Raw genomic sequence first — 23,441 nt, 5'->3', positions numbered from 1 at the left:
GAGTAGCTGCTGCTTTTGCAACAGCTAAGGGGGGATCCTAATAAAATACAAATGTGATTCACTCCAAAAACTGTTGCGCAGAAAAGATACCAGTAATGTTGGTTGTTAGTTGTTATTACAGAGCAATGGTGATTTTCGCAGGGTCAACAAGTGTATCTTTTATGCTTTAATGGGTTCAGAGACTACACGGTCTGAGTGGGCTGCCATTGTTTCATCAGTTGAAACGAGTGACCGCAATGCTGGGCTGACTTAAAGCTGCTTGTCTGGGATTACTATAGTAACACATGGCATTTTTTTCTGATTGGTAGACATTTTTTTTTCTTCCCATGACCCAGTAAAAAATGTCAGATTAATAACTAAATCAAGTCTAGTCTGGACCCCAGTCAACACAATTACAACCCAAGTGGTGTACTCTACGGGACTGTGTATTCAAGATGGCAGCACCCCAGAATACCACATACTGTATGTCCCAGTGGTGGTCGGTGCCGTTTTTTTTTTTTTTAATGAGCATGGCCTTATTTCTATTACAGCATATTGGATGGCTGTCATTCATATTCCATTCACCCAGTTCAATGTAACATTGATAGGTTTAGGCTACAAGTTGAAGTTGCTACAACCTAGCCTATGAATGAAAGTTTACAACGTAGGTGCACACAGGTCGAGAGAAATTTGAGGTGACGTCCTTGCACATTCTTGCCTGCATCTAGCAGATCTAGGGTGAAATCATTAGGCCAACAGTTGCAAACGAGAGTTTCTATTGGAACGAAACGGGGATAAACATACCTGAATTTGTCCATTTGCTTCCGTTTAAGAAGTGTTTTGCAATGAAATCGGCGGAATGAATACACCCCTGATCACCAGTAAACACAGTTCACTTTCACAGCAGCCACATTGCATTTCTTCTCGCATCAACTTATTTATAAAACCCTTTTAGGCCTCACTCCTCCCTATCTGAGATATCTACTGCAGCCCTCATCCTCCACATAAAACACCCGTTCTGCCAGCCACATTCTGTTAAAGGTCTAGAAAGCACACACATCCCTGGGTCGCTCGTCTTTTCAGTTCGCTGCAGCTAACGACTGGAACAAGCTGCAACAAACACTCAAACTCTCTTCATTCAAAGACTCAATCATGGACACTCTTACTGAGAGTTGTGGCTGCTTTGTGTGATGTATTGTTGGCTCTACCTTCTTGCCCTTTGTGCTGTTATCTGTGCCCAATAGTGTTTGTTTCATGTTTTGTGCTGCTACCATGTTGTTACTACCATATTGTTGTGTTGCTACCTTGCTATGTTGTTGTTTTTTAGGTCTCTCTTTTATGTAGTGTTGTCTCTCTTTTCGTGATGTGTGTTTTTTGTCCTATATTTATTTTTATTTTCTTATTTTTAATCTCAGGTCCCATCCCCGCAGGAGGCCTTTTGCCTTTTGGTAGGTCGTCATTGTAAATAAGAATTTGTTCTTAACTGACTTGCCTAGTTAACCTTCACTTGTGGACTTCAATGCACAACAGATCAGCTGTATGTGACCAGGCAAAACAAAACAAAAAACTTTTCAAGCCAAACCATATTATAACCGCTATACACGGCCTACATCGTTGTCACAATATTAGCTAAAGTAACGTCATAATCAGCATAGCTAATAGAACTAATGCGTTAGTAAACTCGCTACAATCATGCAGTAATGTTAGTGTCCCGTCAGTAAGTTACAGTTACACTGGTGTGCCCCGGTGGCAATACATTTGTAAAAACCAAAAGCTTATCTTGACTTTGAAGAGTTCCAGTGTTGTGTTGGATAGTCATAGCCAGTTAGCTAACATAGTATCCCTCTGCTTGAGCAAGGTGTTTGAGTAGGCTAAAGTAGCTAGCTCCATTTGCTAGCCAAGAAAGTGAAAAATAAATAATGAAACCTCTGTCTTTCTCTTGCTTCTCCTTCATTTTGGAAGAAATTAATTTGCTCAAAACAATTCAACTATTGTCTTTCCTTCTCTTTGAGTCAACTACTCACCACATGTTATGCACTGCAGTGCTACCTAGCTGCAGCTTATGCTTTCAGTACTAGATTCATTATCTGATCCTTTGATTGGGTGGACAACATATCAGTTCATGCTTCAAGAGCTCTGATAGATTGGAGGATGTCCTCCGGAAGATGTCATAATTACTGTGTAAGTCTATGGAAAGGGGTGAGAACTATGACCCTCCTAGGTTTTGTATTGAAGTCAATGTACCCAGAAGAGTAGAGAAGCTAGCTGTCCTCCGGCTACACCATGGTGCTATCCTACAGAGTGCTGTTGAGGCTACTGTAGACCTTCATTGCAAAACCGTGTGTTTTAATCCATTATTTGGTGAACATATGACTAATTTAGTTTTATTTAAAAAGGATAACTTTTTCAATGTTTTGCCAAGAGTGTGCAATGCTGTCATCAAGGCAAAGGGTGTCTACTTTAAACATATTTTATATTTGAGATTTTTTTTAACTCTTTTTTTTTTTTTGGTTACTACATGATTCCATATGTGTTATTTCGTCATTTTGAGGTCTTCACTCTTGTTCTACAATGTAGAAAATAGTAAAAATGAAGAAAAACCCAAGAATGAGTAGGTGTGTTCAAACTTTTGACTGGTACTGTATATAGAATGTTGCACATACTCATAGTTCAAGTAACAACTGGTGGGCAGCAGTGTGATCAGGAGGATGTGGAGCTTGTTGTTTATTTAGACTTAACTCTTTTTTTAATTACCACATTGTGTAATAGTGTAATTATAATACTATGTATGATTATGAAATGACTGGTTGGACAGCAGAAATCTAATGGACATAAAAATGTGCGCTACAGTATTTCTCCTTTTACATTTAGTTTTTTATTTTCCTCTTCCTCCCCCTGTACTGAGCGATAGTTCCCTCTTCTGCACAGCTAAGCCACATAGCCGTGTGTAGAATAGTACAAAACTGATTTGTTGAATGTTAAAGGTAATGTCATACAAAGTGGAGTATTATAGAAGAACATAAGTTTCATGTAGCTCTGTCCAACCTCTGCCGTATGGTATTCTCTGTAAAGTGCATAGTTAGGTTTTGCAAAGCCTGACGCCATACAACGAGAGTATCGTAGGATAATCTGGAAGACTGGCATGTAAGGCTATACTGCTTAGTAGAGATGAGCTTGATTCTTGTCCGCTGTGATTGAAACAAGGAACTGGAACAACCTTTTTATGTTACATTTTCACACATATCGGGCCGTATTCATTTGTGCACACTGTGGCAAAACATTTTAATGAAGGAAAACAAAAACAAGTGTATCTTATTTGACAAATGCATGTAGTCACTCCCTGTTTCAGTGTGTTTTCTTCCATTTGGTGCCTAGTAAATACGACCCTGCTATTTGGTTTGTCTTGAGGTCATGGAACATTGAGGCCTGTGGTAAATGCACAGGATGGAAAGTGTTTGGTGTGCCTCGCCATCCTTGACAGAAACATTGATTTTTGGCTCCGAGAATGGGATTTGTAGTTATTATAGCTTGGTAGACAGAGCATGGTGCTGCTGAAATTTCAAACAGAGAAAAAGTTGACTGTTAGAAATGTCAAACGTGCTCAACAACTCACAAAAAGATTGAATACCAAAAAAAGAATAAAACACTACATTGCTGTCATCTTGCTACTACAGCAATACAATGTATTGTACTGGTAACAGTCATGTACTTGTAATTCCTCTTATCTCCTACTGACTGCTTGTTTTTGAACCAGGTGGACCATAGTGATCCCTATTCTACAGTACATCAGGTCTGTTTCTGAGTCTCCACACGCAAAAACAATTGCTCTATATCCCAGTCCAATGTTAATGCCACAGCTTGGGCATTTGATGATATCAGAGAGAGCCTTGTTCATTCCCCCCCTGCCATGTATTTGTGTCTAATCCCTTGGTGAATGCCAGTGGTAATCGGTTATGATTTGCTGCTGCTGTTTGAAAAGTTCCTCAGTAATCTCCTGGGCTTGGAATGAGAAAAAGCATGGTGCCTGGGTGGATGAGGGGGTCAGGTGCAATCTGGGCCAGTGTCAGTCCCCAGATGTCTGCAGCTTCCTGTGGCTTTGGCCCCGTCTGTTCCCTCTTCCATCAGCTCCACTACTGTCTACTGTTGACATCTCTCTCTCTCTCTCTCTCTCTCTCTCTCTCTCTCTCTCTCTCTCTGTCTCTCTCTTTTTCTCTCATGTGAATCTGCTTTGTGAATGACAAGCTGTCAATAAAGCGTGATTCATCCTGATCTGAGTGCAATTCCACCGGAGGTTCGGAGCGAAGGCACAGGACAGCGATCCGCCATTCCAAGGACTGGGTTTTACTCGTTTGACGTTGTAGGGACTTAATCGATATAGATGTTTGCCCAGCGGTTGAGCTCAAGCTCCCCACGAGTCCGGTTAAATTGGATCCATAGTTTTGCCATCAAACAGAAATATGAAAGGATGTGTGTTTCACGGCTACTTGAAGGCTGTACGAAAGTCTCACAAGGCTTGTAAGTAGATCTAGTGTTAACATGTCTGTTGATGTCCTTATCTTACGAATACAGTCCCTTAAGAGAGGAAAAAAAAACGTTTATTTTTTCATGACACTGGTCATGTTTTTTTTGCTTTCCTAATTATGAACATGAAAATACCCAAATACTCACTACAGTGCCAGGGCATAGAAACTTGATCTGGTAAAGATTGTATGTGGAGTTTAATTAAAGGATCTCTTGTTGTTGCGCTCGCTGCATGTATCACTGTCCATACTTCTTTGGGAAGCGCGGGGGAAGGAAAGCAATCTTTTGCTGTGGAAATGAATGGGCTGTGTGACTCACCGTTTCTCTAAATGTTAGTGTCAAAATCTATTCTTTTCCCACTCGTGTTGAATCACTGGCATTTAACAAAACCCCCTCTTATCGCTGATATTTTGTATTAAGTCATCTTCAAAGTCATCCCTGCAGTGTTTTTCTTAACACATTGTAAATGGTGTTCTGAAAGTAGGACTGTATTTAAACCACCACTACATTCACTGTAGCTACGACCTGGTTCTTCACACTTCTCCTAAAGTGTGCACTTGCACACTCACAGTCATGGATTTAACAATGTCGGAAACTACCCCCCCCCCACCCAAAGCTTATACAGCACCTATACAATGCCTGTAAATCCATGACTGGGAATGTGAAAATGCATACTTTAAGGAAGTATGCACACTTTATGCATACTTCAATGGAAACTCTGGTGTGCTGTTGCTCGCTAAATGGTTTGGATTCTGAAGCAACTGATGGAGATGTGCAGTAGCCAGCAGTTGTAGGAAAGGGTGGTATTGGTAAAGCAGTGGTAGGTCTTGAGGTTTGGCTTTTGCTGTTTTTATGGCGTAACAGACTATTGACAGTGTCACAACACCCAGTAGGTGTGTTTTTAATATTCATAGGCTATTGTTGTTTTGACAGCTCATCTTAGTTTGTTTCCTGTCATTTATTGACCTGGCAGGACCAAGGACGAAGGCCTTTGTGAGGATTCTGTGCACCGATTGGATTAAATTGAACAAAGTGGGTTTTTTTGAGAGTGTATTAGTTTGTTGAAGCATCAACAGTGGGTGCAACCTGTCTCGTGGCCACAGCAGACAAAGAAGCTACAGATTGCACCTTTAAGTCTGATACCAGAACATTGCACTACATTCATCTAAGAACGTATCCAACCATATTCAACACAGTGTTTTGTGGAAATTCTCAACCCGCGCTTGTGCATCTACAAAACGTACCATGAGCTCTCTTTTCCATTCACAACATCATTGCAACGGGCTCAATCAACGTTAGCTGTCGTTTTAATGTCATTATTCATTATGCTTCATGCAAATAGGTTCACAGTTCTGCACTTTCACAAGACTTAAAAAGCCACAATAGTGAATTCATTGGCCATAGCAGCCACTTGTGGAAATGGGCCTTGCGACGCTAATAAGTAATAGATTAGCCTCACATTAGTGATGGCAGGGGTCTCCAACAGTTTGATTGTGAGCTACCAGTAGCTCTCAGCCCACCTGCTGTATGAGTAGCTTGCCAAATAATTCAGAAAGTGCATGTATTTTTCACACGCTCCACCGCAATATGTCACAAACAAATCTCACAAGTATTAGACACCGCAAGCTCCCAGATACTATATAATTAAATCCACATTGACATTGTCCCACCCCTGGTTAGACACAATTGGCTTAAAAAGCCAAACGTAACACAATATCTGCCAATTCATTTCTAGGAATATTGCCTCTGTATGTCTGTGTTGTGTGAACCTCTGTTTATCGTTCACTTCGTGTAGCCAGTTAGCAATAACTGTCTTCTGAGTAGGCAAAGACTTTCCCCAAAACCTTCACGATTAAATGGTAACTGCAAAGTAAGTATACCTGGCAGAATTTCACTGAGTGGACAAAACATCAAGAACAGCTGCTATTTCCATGACGTAGACTGACTAGGTATGTCCAGGTGAAAGCTATGATCCCTTATTGATGTCACTTGTTAAATCCACTTCAATCAGTGTAGATGAAGGGGAGGAGACAGGTTAAATAAGGATTTTTAAGCCTTGGGACAATTGCAACATGGATTGTGAATGTGTGTCATTCAGAGGGTGAATGGGCAAGACAAAATATTAAGTGCCTTTGAACGGGGTATGGTAGTAGGTGCCAAGCGCACCGGTTTGTTAAGAACTTGACACAACTGTGGGAAGCATTAGAGTCAACATGGGTCAGCATCCCTGTGGAACGCTTTCGACACCTTATAAAGTCCTTGCCTGATGAATTGAGGCTGTTCTGAGGCAAAAGGTGTTCTTAATGTTTTGTACACTCAGTGTATATCAGGATTCTTTCTACAGTATCAATCGGGTGGGCTTTTGTTTTGCAAACTCTGTCATGACATATGCAGGAGCAAAAATATTGCTCGACCAGCACATTCTTCGCTCCTAAAATTCTCAATTAGAGGGGTATTACACTCAAATCTTTGACCCTCAAGAATGGTCTTCTGATGTGATTTAAGCATTGGCATGGACTTAGAACATGAATTGTCATTGTTTCTCTACTAATAATTGTAATTTGTAAAAAGAAAAAAAAGAAATGTAATTAAATTACATTTAAAAGGAAAAATATAACAGAAAACTACATTCGGGAAAATACAAGTGATTTATTTGAAAGCTAGGAAGAAATTAATGAGTTGCTCGTGACATGTTTCATACATTAAAAGTAGCTCTCATTAGTGATGTGCGAGTTGACTCATAACCCGCAGTCCGCACGGTTATATCCGCGGGGCGGGTTTAGGGTCAAGAAATATTGTGTTGATGAAGGGCGGGTGGGTGGCGGTCAGGTTGAATATTCTTATTTTTTTCATTATGTTAATCTGCCGTTAGTACGTAGCCTAAGCTTTAGGGCTATAACTGTAGCGCACCAATACACATCAAATGCTTTTAGAAACTTGGGCAGAAAAAGTTAACGTTGATCCACTGAGGCAAAATGAACAATGGAGATTAATTCAAGAAGAGAAAAGCTGCAAAATGGAGAGTTGAAAATATCTAGAAGGGAGGAACAGGACAGTCGTCTGATGTTTGGGAAAGATGTGGTGAAAGAGGATGATGGCAGTCTTATGTTTGTGAGGTGCTATACAACTTAGACAGTTACATGATGGGGACTTCTAGGTGGGATGTTTTTGTCTTTTTAAAATTAATTATGCAAATATGATGTGTAAATATTCATATAAATAACCATATCGAAGTAAACTTAGTCACGCGATGACATGTTGTGTGGTCCTCCCACTACAACTCAGGAAAGCATGCAGTTTCTTAGGTTACAGATTAAATCAATGATGAACTTCACAGGGTGGTGAAAGTGCAAGGTGATGAGGTTGATGCTCCTTTCCAATAAATATTGACTGTCTTATTCTGGTGACATGGTGATCCATTGTTGGCTGCCATTTAACAAATAAAAATCATCTCATTCTTTTGTCCGTTAGTCATATGTGTGCTCTAGCCAACAGTGCGCAGTGGGCAGACTCGCTATATAACATAATTTTCTTTTGTGAGAACCATCAGTAGAGTTGAAAATGCCACAGTACATAGTGTACATAAAAATACCATTTGTAGTTTAATTCCTATGTCATCATGCACAGCCTTTTTATCCGCAACAAGTCAATTTGATGGAAACATCACTGGTGGGAAAATGCACAGATTGTTTTTATGCAATTTTTGAATATTCACCAATTGGATGGAAACCTAGCCACTGACCGTAGGTCTATAACATCTAACAGCCTAATATAATATTAACTCCTGCAGAATTAAGTATTTCTTGCAGTAAAATTATACACCAAATGTCAATTTTTGGGGGGAACTGGAGAAGAGAAATATGTTTTATTTCTTTCAGCATCTTAAGAGATGATAGTATTTCAACCACATAAAATAGGCATCCGAGCCAAATTGAAATCTTAAAAAAACATGTAACAGCTTTTAATGTCCTTCAAGCCGGTCTGATGCCATTTCCAAATGCATTTTCTCCTCGGTTCATAAACATCTTTGCTGCCAAATCAAATCAAATGTATTTATATAGTCCTTCGTACATCAGTTGATATCTCAAAGTGCTGTACAGAAACCCAGCCTAAAACCCCAAACAGCAAGCAATGCAGGTGTAGAAGCACGGTGGCTAGGAAAAACTCCCTAGGAAAAAACCTAGAGAGGAACCAGGCTTTGTGGGGTGGCCAGTCCTCTTCTGGCTGTGCCGGGTGGAGATTATAACAGAACATGGCCAAGATGTTCAAATATTCATAAATTACCAGCATGGTCCAATAATAATAAGGCAGAACAGTTGAAACTGGAGCAGCAGCACGGCCAGGTGGACTGGGGACAGCAAGGAGTCATCATGTCAGGTAGTCCTGAGGCATGGTCCTAGGGCTCAGGTCCTCCGAGAGAGAGAAAGAAAGAGAATTAGAGAGAGCACACTTAAATTCACACAGGACACTGAATAGGACAGGAGAAGTACTCCAGATATAACAAACTGACCCTAGCCCCCCGGCACAAACTACTGCACCATAAATACTGGAGGCTGAGACAGGAGGGGTCAGGAGACACTGTGGCCCCATCCGAGGACGCCCCCGGACAGGGCCAAACAGGAAGGATATAACCCCACCCACTTTGCCAAATCACAGCCCCCACACCACTAAAGGGATATCTTCAACCACCAACTTACCATCCTGAGACAAGGCCGAGTATAGCCCACAAAGATCTCCGCCACAACATTATTATTTTTAGCAAGGGTTTATTTAGTCTTATAGGGCAACCAGTAATGACAGAAAAGAAGCTGTATGTATCTAATGATAGTCAAGTTGACTAACAAATAGCCTACCAAATTGCAGTGGTGGAAAAAGTACCCAGTTGTCATAAAGTCAAGATACCTTAATAGAAAATTACTCAAGTAAAAGTGAGTCACCCAGTAAAATACTACTTGAGAGTATTTTGGTTTTAAATATACTTAAGTATCAAAAGTAAATGTAATTTCTAAAATATACTTAAATATCAAAAGTAAAAATATAAATAATTTCAAATTCCTTATATTAAGCAAACCAGACTGTCATTTTCTTATTATTTAAATGTACGGATAGCCAGGGGCACTCTCCAACACTCAGACATAATTTACAAACGAAGCATGTGTGTTTAGTGAGCTCGCCAGATCATAGACAGTAGAGATGACCAGGGATGTTCTCTTGATATGTGCCTTGAATTGGACCATTTTCTGTCCTGCTAAACATTCAAAATATAATGAGTACTTTTGTGTGTCAGGGAAAATGTAAAGAGTAAAAAGTACATTATTTTCTATAGGAATGCAGTGAAGTAAAAGTTGACAAAAATATAAATAGTAAAGTACAGATACCCCAAAAAAACGACTTAATTAGTACTTTAGAATAATTTTACTTAAGTACTTTACACCACCACCAAATGGCTGGAAATGATATGCAGAAACAGGCTAATATCTAAAAGGCCTGTCAAAAATGAATTCCACTATCTCTGACTGTACAGTGCATTTTCTATATTTATGGGTTAGGATCGGGTGCGTGCTTAAGAATTTCACTTCATCACATATAGTCGTGCGGTTGCAGATGGGTTATTAGCAAATGCGTCCGGGTGCAGGTGAACAAACACATGACACTAGCTCTCATGCTAGAAAAGGTTGGAGACCCCTGAGTTAGAGGTTTTAACCCTGTGAACTAACTGAACCATGAGCTGCAACTCCAAACAACTGACATGCTTTACTACTTTAGCATACTACCAATGATGAAAAACACACATTATGAAGAGGAAAAAACATTATTCCATGTTGCATTTCTAAGCATAACCACATAAATTGTATTTCTCAGACATCTATAGATCTTTTGCTATGAAGAGGAGTCACAATCCCCTTTAGTATTTTTTATTTATTTATGACAGAACAGTAGGGATATATGTAGGGGGAGATGGTGATAGAAGGACACAGACCAGAGCCATACTTTTCAATTACGCAAGTGTGTATTTCTCTATATTATTTTAGGTTGGTGGACAATGTAACATCCAAATTTGTAATGGTTGATAGTGGACGATCGGGTTTATCAAAATGTGAGCTGGATGGAGTAAATGTTATCTTTTACTCTCTACTTGGTTATATAACCCAGGAAGTAAACACTTGCCAGTTATTTTAAGCTCTGTAAATATTGGTGTTCTGCTTTCCAAAAGTTTATATCTCACTTTTTATGTGTATCTAACTACTGTCACCAAACTGACCCAGCTAGCACATTAGGTTCTATGGAAGTTGTGGGTTTCCAAATTGGTTTTGGGACCAAAGCCATACGTTTCCAGACCGGTAAAATGTTAAGTTTAAAAAAAAATGTTTTGCCTGTTCTGGGAATGTAAATGTTTAGGTTGAAGGGAGGTTCTAACAGTTTTCCTGGGAGGTTTTATTAACGTTATGAGAATGGAAATGGTAGTTTATTTGAAGGTAATTAACTAACGTTCTGTATACGCCTGGAAGTCCCTTAGGGATGTATAGAGAAACACTGGTGACTCTGGATTTGGCTTTTGTGATCAAAACTATTCTTTCTCTCTCTCTCTCTGTGTTCTTCAAGGTGGTTCCACCCCAACATCACCGGCATCGAGGCAGAGCAGCTCCTGTTGACGCGGGGGGTCCACGGCAGTTTCCTAGCCCGGCCGAGCAAGAGCAACCCGGGGGATTTTACTCTCTCTGTCAGGTAGCAGCGTCCATGTTACCAGCATGTCACATTTTGGTTCCCAAAATGTTGTGGGAAAGTTTTGTCCAATAACCAAAGGAGAACAGCATTGTTATATCCTAGCGCTTTAGCATAGCGGTTTAGCCTAACGCTAGCCGCCTATGCACCACAACATTGTCACTGATGTCAACTTTAGCATTCAGAGAGAACCAAACTCGGGTGTATTGTCTCCTGGGGCCGGCTGAACAATTTTAATGAAGGCAGGAGTCAAGCCGCATGTCATCTGTGCACAGTTGGCCAAGCTGAAATGGGAAATAATCGCTCTTCAAATATACCTTCTTTGTTGCTCTCCCGAGTTTCTAGGAAACGGAGAACGTTTGTTTCCCCCCTCGGTTGAAAAGAAAAGTATAAAACTGGTGTAAGAGCCTTTCACAAGAACTCGCATATGATCTAAATCCCTTTTTGACTGTTACCCTTTCTAATTTGAACGAAACCTTACCAAACCATAAGTGTTTGCCCAATGTAGAAGTGGTCAGAAGGTGACTTTTGGACCTGAAATCATAACCCTTGCAGACCTGTTGTAAGCTTTCAGATGATATCAAACTCAACCGTTTATCGTTTTCAGTGATTAAGACATGGATGTATTTTGGTAGGGTTGGGTATGCAAAATGGGTCAACTTTGAGCAGCTCTATCTCCTGATTCCGGTCCAAAATGTCACTTTCTGACCACTTCTTCCATGGGCAAACATGTATGGAAAGTTTTGTTTAAATTATAAGGAATGCTGTCAAAAAGTGATTTGAATTCAAATGGATTTACATCACCGTCAGACAAAGGCCCGTAACATATTGGAAGTTTCCAGATCTCTGACAGCTCACTCGCTCTTCCCTGTCCCACTGATCCCTTTCACTGCGGACACTCATCCAGACCTCCAGATGGCCTCTCCAATCTGTCCCGAGATGTTATCTCCAGTGCCACATGTCACCTCTCAACGTGACACCACACCACCACGTCCCCACTACTATGTACTTCTTCCACTCAGACAAACACACATTATAGAGTTGGCTTTGGGAAGTCTGTAATTGTTGTTCAGAAGGGTGCGTAGGGGTATAGGGAGTGTGTGTGTGTGTGTTTCTAAGCGTGTGCAGGATGGGAGTGTCCATAATTGTGGCAGCAACGGCAAATTGACTTCGGAGCCAAGCGCTCATAAAAGGATATTTATCCCTTTCATACACAGACCAAAATCCCACTAATTTTACATGCTTGCATTTTATACCAGCCTTTTTTGCATATTTGAAGGGGGGTAAAAGGCGGGTATTTTGAAGGGGGTAAAAGGCGTCAAATAAAAGCCACCTAAAGACCTAGTCATAATTACTGCATTTTCACAGACCGTGTAACCAAAATACAGGTATGGGTCTGTGTGAATGGTTCTCTGCTTTTCTGCAGGTAAATTCATGAACACTTCCCTAATTTGAACTGCAAACAGCTGCCATGGTTTAACAACAATCCCCACCCCTCCCAATTTGCCAGTTACCCACTGGTATGTATAAAAGGGTACCAGTAAATAAGGGGCTTTTTGAAAGGAGGTCATATAAACTTACCACAGCTTCTGTCTGATATTTGGTATTTCTGAACACTTCTACCATGAGCACGCATGTATGGAAGGTTTCATTCAACTCAAAAGGAGTGCAGTCAGAAAGTGATTGAATTCATATAGAACGACCTTTACGCCACAACAGCCCTTTGAGGAATATGACCTCTTTTGACCTCCGTGTATGAAATCGTGAAGTCTAACCCTGTCCCATGACATTACATTTCACTGAATTATGAACAGTTATAGTGGAACAGTTGTAGAACAGTTCTGTATTTGGAGAGCTGACTACAAAAGAGAAGTGTGGAGTTCTGGTAAACAGCAGGCCTCTGTGACTTCCTGCAGTGCGAGGAGAGAGAGAGTGGCTCTGCTTTGGCAACGGAAGCTTTTAAGAGGCTCATGAGTTGGAAAAAGCTCCTGGAAAAGGTCCAGCGTCGGCCTTTAGCGCACCGCTCTTTAGCAGAGAGGGAGAGAGAGAGACACGGGGAGAGAGCAGTTAGGCTGGCAGCAGCAGTGAGTGGTGAGTGTGGCAGGGCAGGCAGTAGCTCTTAATAACATTAAGGCCGGGGGTCCATGTTGAGGTCTGACCTGGCTGATGCCTGTGGCTATGTGGTGACTTTGGGCTGTCTAACTGTGTGTGTGTGTGTGTGTGTGTGTGTGTGTGTGTGGTATAATTGAGAATTGGCAGCCTTATTTTGTGTCTGCACTGTTTTGCTATTGAAAGTAGGCTCTGCACCGACATCAATGGATAAGATTCCATTTTCGAACACATTTATTTGCTTGAGGTATTACACCAAAAATAAATGATATGAAAATATCCTGTTTGATAGTGAAAACCCCAAAAGCCATACTTATTAAGTTACCATGAACGGATGAAAGTCCTTTTAAACTAACTGAGAGCCATGTCCTTTTAAGCACACTTCTTTGCACTTTTATTTCTTTGACTATTCAGGGATGCCTTACCCTGTGACCAAGCTAACTACTCTTACTTGTGTAATCGTATATCACACACACACTCTCACAAACTCTCATATCTCACGCACACTCTCATATCTCACACACACTCTCACACTCTCATCACACACACTCGCACACTCTCATATCACACATACACTCTCACACACTTGCATATAACACTCTCTTTCAATCATGTATATACTCACACACAATCACATATCACAGACACTCTCCTCTCTCACAGACACACTCAATGAGAGAGTAATTAACAAGTTATTAGTAGAGTGTCTACTTACCCGTGTGTTATTTAACCTCCACGGGATGGGTGGTTGCTAACGTGCGCTAATGTGACTAGAATCACGTTGTATACAACAGCCGGGTCATAGACTCAACTTATATGGGCAGAAAGCTTAAGTTCTTGTTAATCTAACTGCGGTGTCCAATTAATAGTAGCTATTGCAGTGAAAAAGTACCATGCTATTGTTTGAGGAGAGTGCACAACAACAACAACAACAAATGTTTCACGGCAACTGGTTTGATACATTCACCTCTGTAGGTAAATAATGTACTTACATTCAGTCATTTTGCTCCGATTTGTCATCCTGAGGGTCCCAGAGATAAAATGTTGCGTAGTTTTGTTTGATCAAATCTATTTTTATGTTCAAATGTAGGGACTGGGGTCTACATTTTGACCCCACTGCTGTCTTTGGCTCCACACCCACCCCGCCCGACCATGTAGATGTGTGAAAGTTAGTGAATAAGATAATGATCCATCATGTATGACATTCCTGGGGGGGTATAAACATTTTTATTACCAAAGCATTTTTGTATGCTGTCTATAGTTATGTACAATGAAAATGTATCAATTGACCAATTCGGCACAATTCTTCACTGGATCAGTCTGAAACTTTGCACACATACTGCTTACATTTCAAAGATGATGGGGGGAAAACCTCCAAAAAGAAGGTATGTTTTTTTTTTTTTTTTTTTTGTATTATCCTTTACCAGATCTAATGTGTTATATTCTCCTACATTAATTTTACATTTCCACAAACTTCAAAGTGTTTCCTTTCAAATGGTATCAAGAATATTCATATCCTTGTTTCAGGTCCTGAGCTACAGGCAGTTAGATTTAGGTATGTCATTTTAGGCGAAAATGGAAAAAGAGGTTTAAGCAATAAGACCCGAGGGGGTGTGGTATATGGCCAATATACCACAGCTAAAGGCTGTTCTTATGCATGACGCAACACCCAGCCCGTAGCCGTGGTATATTGGCCATATATCACAAACCCCCGAGATGCCTTATTGCTACATAAACTGGTTACCAACAGAATTGGAGCAGTAAAAATACAGGTTTTGTCATACCCGTGGTATACGATCTGATATACCACGGCTGTCAGCCAATCAGCATTCAGGGCTCAACCCACCCAGTTTATAATAGATGTTAGATGAGGGAAATCCAGCTCGTCTCTCTCTCGTTGTAATGGACGTCCTGGGACTCCACTGGGCTGTGTTGTCTCATTCTCCCTGCTCTTCCCTTTGCTTATCTCTCCCTTCTTTCCTGGCCCCCGGCTGGATGGCAGGGGGAGGCCAGGAGGGGTAGTGGGGGATGGGGAAGGTTAAACATTGTGATGTTAACTGTTCCAGTAGGGTCCGGAGTCAGAGACCCTTCTACAGTAATGTGTATTTAAGTAGGCTGGTTTCCATTGACCCAGTTTTATTTGACAAAAGTAATGTCACCCAAAAAATCTTTGCTTTGTGTAATGTAAAAATGGCTGAAATAGGAGACCTTTTCTAAAGATCGACAAAAATGTTATCTGTTCGACGGGTGGATTTTTATTTTGTCTAACTTTCTTTTATTGCGACAAATGAGGATGGGAACTGTTTTTCAAATAAATGATGAGTGCCGAATCATTTTGAAGGTACAATGGGCACGTGATGCGCACCAGTCAAAAGTTTGGACACCTCATTTCAGGGTTTTTCTTTATTTTGACTATTTTCTACATTGTATAATAATAGTGAAGACATCAGAACTATGAAATAACACATGGAATCATGTAGCAATCAAAAAAGCGTTGAACAAATTGAAATATATTTTATATTTAAGATGCTTTAAAGTAGCGACCCTTTGCCAGTCCATCATTACTTTAAGTCAATCCGGAAAATTGAAATAACTTTGAAAGTTTCTTCAAGTGTAGTCGGGGGAAAAATCAACCGCTATGATGAAACTGGCTCTCATGAGGACCGCCACAGGAAAGGACGACCCAGAGTTACATCTGCTGTAGAGGATAAGTTCATTAGAGTTAACTGCACCTCAGATTGCAGTCCATATAAATGCTTCAGAGTTCAAGTAACCGACACATCTCGACATCAACTGTTCAGAGGAGACTGCGTGAATCAGGCCTTCATGGTTGAATTGCTGCAAAGAAAGCACTACTAAGGGACACCAATAATACAAAGACACTTGCTTGGTCCAAGAAACATGAGCAATGGACATTAAACCGATGGAAATCTGTCCTTTGCTCTGAGTCCAAATTTGAGATTTTTGGTTCCAACCGCCGTGTCTTTTTGAGATGCAGAGTAGGTGAACGGATGATGTCCGCATGTGTGATTCCCACCGTGAACCATGGAGGAGGTGTGATTGTGTGGGGGTGCTTTGCTGGTGACACTGTCAGTGAGTTATTTAGAATTCAAGGCACACTTAACCAGCATGGCTACCACAGCATTCTGCAGCGATAAGCCATCTCATCTGGTTTGTGCTTAGTCCCACTATCATTTGTTTTTCAACAGGACAATGATCCAACACACCTCCAGGCTGTGTAAGGGCTATTTGACCAAGATAGGTGATGGACTGCTCCATCAGATGACCTGGCCTCCACAATCCCCCAACCTCAACCCAATTGAGATGGTTTGGGATGAGTTGGACTGCAAAGTGAAGGAAAAGCAGCCAACAAGTGCTCAGCATATGTAGGTACTCCTTCAAGACTGTTGGAAATGCATTCCAGATGAAGCTGATTGAGAGAATGCCAAGAGTGTGCAAAGCTGTCATCAAGGCAAAAGGTGGCTACTTTTTTGGTTAGTACATGATTTCATATGTGTTATTTCACAGATTGTACAATAACAGTGAAGACATCCAATGTGGAAAATAGTAAAAATAAAGAAAAGCCTTTGAATGAGTAGGTGTGTCCAAACTTTTGACTGGTACTGCATGTCATCAGGCAGCTAAAGCTACTATCTAAAGCTACTATCAACTATCTCTTTTTTGTATGGAAGTCTATGAGAGAATGTCGAATTATGTGAGGCTTATTTGATCGAATAGAAGTTTAGTAATGTTTAGGCTGTTACAAATGTACTGATATAAGTTGATGCAATCAGCATTCTGGCAACTTTGGAGAAAAAAACGACTTAGTTGTGCCTGTTGTTCACATGCATATCTGCCCTATCGTTAGCTAGAATGGTCATACCTGAGCATGCCATCTTTGAGGACATGTACAGCGCCTTCAGAAAGTATTCATACTCATTGATTTATTCATTTTGTTGTTACAGCCTGAATTCAATTTTTTTTTCTCTCACTCGTCTACACACAATACCCCATAATGACAAAGTGAAGTGAAACATTTTAGCAAATGTATTGAAAATGAAATACGGAGATGAAGTATTCACACCCCTGAGTCAATACTTTGTAGAAGTGCTTCTGGGTCTTTCTGGGTAAGTCTCTAAGAGCTTTCCACACCTGGGTTGTACAACATTTGCCCATTATTCTTCAAGGTCTTTCAAATTGGTTGACAACCATTTTCAGGTTTTACCATAGCTTTTCATGTAAATTTAAGTCAAAACTGTAACTTGGCCACTCAGGAACATTCACTGTCTTCTTGGTAGGAAACTCCAGTGTAGATTTGGCCTTGTGTTTTAGGTTATTTTCCTGCTGAAATGTGAAATCATCGCCCAGTGTCTGGTGGAAAGCAGACAGAACCAGGTTTTGCTCTAAGATTTTGCCTGTGCTTAGCTCCAATCCATTTTTTTAAAATCCTGAAAACTCCCCAGTCCTTAACGATTACAAGCATACCCATGACATGATACAGCCACCACTATTATTGAAAATATAGAGAGGTACTCCGTAATGTATTTGATTTTCCTTAAACTTAACACTATTCAGGATAAAAAGTTAATTGCTTTGCCACATTTTTTGCAGTATTACTTTAGTGCCTTGTTGCGAACAGGATGCATTTTTAGGAATATTTTTTTTCCTGCAAAGTCTTCATTCTTTTCACTCTGTCAATGAGTTTATTATGGTGGAGTAACTACAATGTTGTTGATCCATTCTCAGTTTTCTCCTGTCACAGCCATTCAACTCTGTGACTATTTTAAAGTCACCATTGGCCTCGTGGGGAAATTCCTGAGCGGTTTCCTGCTTCTCCGGCAACTGAGTTAGGAAGGACGCCTGTATCTTTGTAGTGACTGGGTGTATTGATAGACCATCCGAAGTGTAATTAATAACTTCTTCCATGCTCAAAGGAATATTCATTGTCTGCTTGTTAAAACTCTTACTCATCTACCATAGGTGCCCTTTGCGAGGCATTGCAAAACTTCCCAGGTCTTTGTTGTTGAATCTTTGTTTGAAATTCACTGCTCTACTGAGGGCCTTTACAGATAATTGAATGTGTGAGCATACAGAGATGAGGTAGTCATTCAAAAATCATGTTAAACACTATTATTGCACACAGAGTGAGTCCATGCACCTTATTGTGTGTGACATTGTGTGTAGGTCAGTGACAAAAATATTGGCACTTTAGAGTTATTAGATGACTTGCATTCTATCCAAACTGGCTTCTGCGGGCTACCTGAGACACGAAACAGATCGGTGAGGGCATATGGATTGTTATTTATTAATGCACAGTTTGCCTAAATGGATAATGGAAACGCTTCAACTCCCATTATTATTTGACACCAGCTGTTACTTTTTTATTATATATTTTTTGTGATGTCATTACTTCCAGGCAACGGTTTTTATCGACACCAAGACACACTGTAGCAGTCAATTGTCACATCTATTTTCTATGCAAACTTTCTAATTGTCGACAAAAATATCACGGGACAAGTTCTTGCAACCTTTCGGTTACTAGTTCAACACACTAACCACTAGGCTACCTGTCGCCCCTCCACTCTAACCACTAGGCTACCTGTCGCCCCTCCACTCTAACCACTAGGCTACCTGCCGCCCCTCCACTCTAACCACTAGGCTACCTGTCGCCCCTCCACTCTAACCACTAGGCTACCTGTCGCCCCTCCACTCTAACCACTAGGCTACCTGCCGCCCCTCCACTCTAACCACTAGGCTACCTGCCGCCCCTCCACTCTAACCACTAGGCTACCTGTCGCCCTGATTTCAAGATGGATTTTTCTTTTCTCTCACCCAGCTACAAGAAATAGCCCATAATTACAAAGTGACATTTTTTTTTTAGAATTATTTTTATTGAAATGAATATACAGAAATATCTTATTTGCATAAGTATTCACAGCCCTTAGTAACACCCCTTAGTTTGTAGAAGTACCTTTACTTGATATGTAGGTTTCTCACTCATGGGTGGCACATATTAGGATATGGGGCAAGGAAATACGCATGGTTTAAGCAAATGAAATACTGTAGTATTAGTACTATAGTTAAACTGTAGTGTTTTTGCGGACTGTAGAGTGCACAATGAATGGAGCCAAATACAGCGTTTCTATAGCAAAATATCTTATTCATCAATTTGTGTTTACATTTTTAAGCATTAAATGACCTGGTATAATGGTCTGTTGATCAGTTATACATTTAACAGCCGTTATTTTTACGCTTTTGCCCAAATTCAGCCTTTAATCATTTACACAGTAACAATTTTGTAAATAATACTTTGTATCTGCAAAGTTCTTACTGTAAATGTTGTTGTTAAAAGTAGTCCTTGTGCATAGAATTTTATGGTTTGTTACTTTGAAATCAATGGGTTTTTTTTGGTATACATTTTAAAGTAAAATATCGGAGTTGCCCCCCCCCCCCAAAAAAACACAACCCTGTCCAACAGTACTACTTGATATTGCAGTTGTCATAATCAGGTACAGGAGCTAGTATCTAGCAGATTCAAGGATGAAGTATGGCACATTGATAATGTGTGCTATGTCTCCAGGTCTGCAACAGACCAAGCCCATCTGCAGAGTAAATTCTAGTTGGATGTTTTTGGCTCATTGAGATGTCATTAATCGTGTTAAATTCCCTCAAACAGCCTGCCACACACGCACGCGCGCACATTGCAGCCGTCGCTGGCCATTAGTAGCCACAGACAGGGAGGCATACTACTCCACTCAAACATTCATAACACAATTACAGGGAAGGAGGGAGTGCAGGTTTATAGGCAAGATAGAGATGGATGGCGAGAGAAGTGGAGAGAGAGAGAGTGATGGGAAGCAGAGTGACACAGAGGGAGGGAGGGAGATATGATTAGCTACACTTTTTATGACTGTTACTTGATCATCAATTTGCAGAGCGAAGGCTTGCTAATTACATTCAAACTAGATATCAGATAGCATAATGTGCAGTGTTGTCACTTTTCTAATTGCCTGTGTTAGATCGCTAGCTATGATCTTTTTTGTAAAAGTGCGTGGAGTGGGAGTTGTGGTTGGCTGCATGCTCAAAAACGGTCTTCTTCTGAATGTGTAGGTGTACTTAGACAACAAAGCGTATGTTTTGAAGGTTGGTTTTGCTTGTTGCTGCAGAAAAATTGTGCTCTGATATTTTTACTGCAATGGAAGAAATTGAAGAAGTGTGACTTGTTTCCATACTGATAAGAATGTTTCGGTTTAGAATGCTGTGTGTGTGTGTGACACTGTCTGTTTGTGGCTGTGTATCTTGTAAAGTGGCAGTGACTTTTATGACCTTGTCTGAGCTGTGCTCTCTAGTCACCTGCATTTAATGAAAAACACTTTCTTTCAAATACTCACCTCAAATAAAATCTCTTAAGCCTTTAATATGAAATAAACATGGTATTATAGAGGGATAATATTGTATGAAGGTTTTTTCTATAAGGGAAACAGTCTTATTTCTGTACAGATTTGTTGAGTCAACGGTTTCCTATTGTTCAGGAATGATTGGGTATTCACTGTACCACTGATCAAATCAACCTGTTGTTTTTGTGGTATTCGGTCTTGCTCTGTTCGTATACACGCACTCGCGCACACACACAGAACAGTGGTAATCTAACCTCTATTAGCCAACCCTACAGGATTCTGCGGTGGCCACATTTTTACCAAAATCAACAATGCCCCAAATATTATGCGAAGGCTTGCATATTTGACCACTCACTGCATAATTACCTCATTGTCAAAGCATTGCAATATTATCGCATAAAACTGACCCATCACCGTAGTGCAGAAAGAGGGCTCGCAATTTCAACCAAACATTTACCACATAATATGGTTCAATCAAGCCACAAGTCAACAGACTTTTGTCCTCATCGGCACATTTTCGCGACAAATGTTAGAAATTCATAGCATATTGCCCTACAAAAACACAAATTCCCTGTGAAATTCTGGAGGGACTAATTAACCTAACCTCTGCTACATACTGCAGGGTAAACCGGTTACCTAATAAAAAGTGACCTATTTGAACAATGTGCGCTGTGACTAACTCTCTTCCCTGACTCTCTTCCCTGTGTGTGTGTGTGTGTGTGTGTGTGTGTCAGGCGGAGTGATGAGGTCACCCATATTAAGATCCAGAATTCAGGGGACTACTACGACCTTTATGGAGGGGAGAAGTTTGCCACGCTGGCAGAGCTGGTGCAGTACTACACAGAGCAGCACGACCTCCTCAGAGAGAAGAATGGAGACGTCATCGAGCTCAAGTACCCACTCAACTGCAAAGACCCCACCTCCGAGAGGTACGCACACACACAGAAAAGAACAACCACACATTGTGACGTACAATGTATCTATTTCTAAGAACAACGTGTGATCTCTGTCAAGCATGGTTTCTGTGGCTTCTCCATGAAACACCTGCTGAGACCCCTTGTTGGAACCTCCTACACATTCACATATGCAAGCTCTCATACAGACACAGTCATGCAGAGGCACACACTATTCAAGTTTCTTTGTAACACCATCACGTGTGCAAACGCAACTCAGAAACAAACACACTTTTTGATTTCTTAAGTTAACAATTCAATATATACTGCTGGGGTGGGGTGACTTTCATTTCAGTCCTCATTGCTTTTCAACGGTATTAGTATATTCAAACGTAATAGTCATGCCATAAATTGTCTGACTCTACATCTACCAATCTACCCTAGGTGGTACCACGGGCACCTCTCTGGGCGCGACGCTGAGAAGCTGCTTACGGACAAGGGCAAGCCTGGCAGTTTCCTGGTGCGCGAGAGCCAGAGTAAACCAGGTGACTTCGTGCTCTCTGTCCTCACCAACGAGGAGAAGCATGAAAATGTGGACCGCAAGACCAAGGTTACCCACGTCATGATCCGATACCAGGTAACACGTCATGATCCGATATCAGGTAAGACCAGCTAGGGCCTACACTGAGCCAGAGCTATGCATATAGTTTGGCAAGCAATGTTTGAGATGTAGACTTTTAATGGGTGCCATGTTGGCACCAAATGTTTTAGGTGGGTCATAACACGGTTATTAACATTGTTTGATGCCAACATTGCAGACTGAACTAGTTCTGGTTTTATCAAAATACGATGAGTGTCATCGCTGCCGGCTTACCTGACAGGTACACGCTACCCTGCACCTACTGTGAGCCAGATGGCACTGCAATCGCTACTCATTCTTCCTCCAAGGCGCTCCACACGTAATTGGAGTGGGACTTCTCAAGTGTGGTACCCCCCTTGACTGGTGTTTCGGCGATAAGCACACGACACTTTGGAGGGCCTCAGCGGCAGAACCAGCGTTCTGGAATTACCCCCTCGATCCCACCACTCAACTCAGCCTCCCTAATGCCTGCTTGGCTCTGCCAACGTTCATTACTTTTCAGCCAGATCCAACGAGATGCCTCTTCTGCCTGCTTGCTGATATCAGTCACCAGCTTCTTCATTGCCACTCCTTCAATGCTGAGCAGCCCCAGGGCTCTCCAGAGTGATTTGCCTGCGAAGGCCCTTCAGCCAACCTCAAGTGGTAGATTCCAGGCTCCATCCATTTTGCTGACTCTCAAGGATGAGGGACTGGTGTTTATTGTGCATTCATTCTCTCCTCCCAGGGCACTGTAAGGTCGACGAGGACCACCTGGTTTGTGCCTCTAGATCAGAGGACTATATCTGGTCTTAGGCTTGTGCTGGCTATCTCCTCTGGGAGAGCAGCTGCTTCTTGAGGTCTGCCTGCATCTCCCAGTTGCCTGCTGTGGCAAGTATCCCTTTGGTCCTTGTTCTCTTTGCTGCACTCTCTCCTGACCTGTGGAAGTACCTGGAAAACCATTTCATCCTTGCTGTCCCGAAGCATCAGGACTTGATATGCTTTTGTTGCCTTGAACTCCTCTACCACAGATGATATTGGCAGCTGCAGCTTGCTGCCTGTGCTGTACAGACCGATGGGGCAGAAGCTTGTTGGGACCGCTAGCCATCTCCTGAGGAAGTTGTTAAGTTTCCTTCCTAGTGCCTCCACTTTTAAAAGAGGTACCTCATATTCAAGCAGTGGCCGAAGGAGTCTGTGAAGTAC

General features: G+C 41.2%; 1 protein-coding gene across 6 annotated transcripts in view; it reads left to right on the top strand.

The window, feature by feature from the left end:
* The window catches only part of ptpn11b (protein tyrosine phosphatase non-receptor type 11b), a 58,389-nt gene that overhangs the window by 15,072 nt on the left and 19,876 nt on the right, over positions 1 to 23,441 (top strand). For all 6 annotated transcript variants that reach the window (XM_035740979.2, XM_035740978.2, XM_035740981.2 and 3 more), the window contains exons 2-4: positions 11,104 to 11,226; positions 21,464 to 21,658; positions 22,067 to 22,259. In XM_035740979.2, coding sequence (XP_035596872.1) covers positions 11,104 to 11,226; positions 21,464 to 21,658; positions 22,067 to 22,259 — 511 coding nt within the window. The remainder of the gene's footprint in view (positions 1 to 11,103; positions 11,227 to 21,463; positions 21,659 to 22,066; positions 22,260 to 23,441) is intronic.

Source organism: Oncorhynchus keta, chromosome 28 (assembly GCF_023373465.1).
Source record: "Oncorhynchus keta strain PuntledgeMale-10-30-2019 chromosome 28, Oket_V2, whole genome shotgun sequence".
NCBI lineage: Eukaryota > Metazoa > Chordata > Actinopteri > Salmoniformes > Salmonidae > Oncorhynchus > Oncorhynchus keta.
Note: the sequence above shows the minus strand (reverse complement) of the source record. Positions and strands in the feature narration are given on the sequence as shown.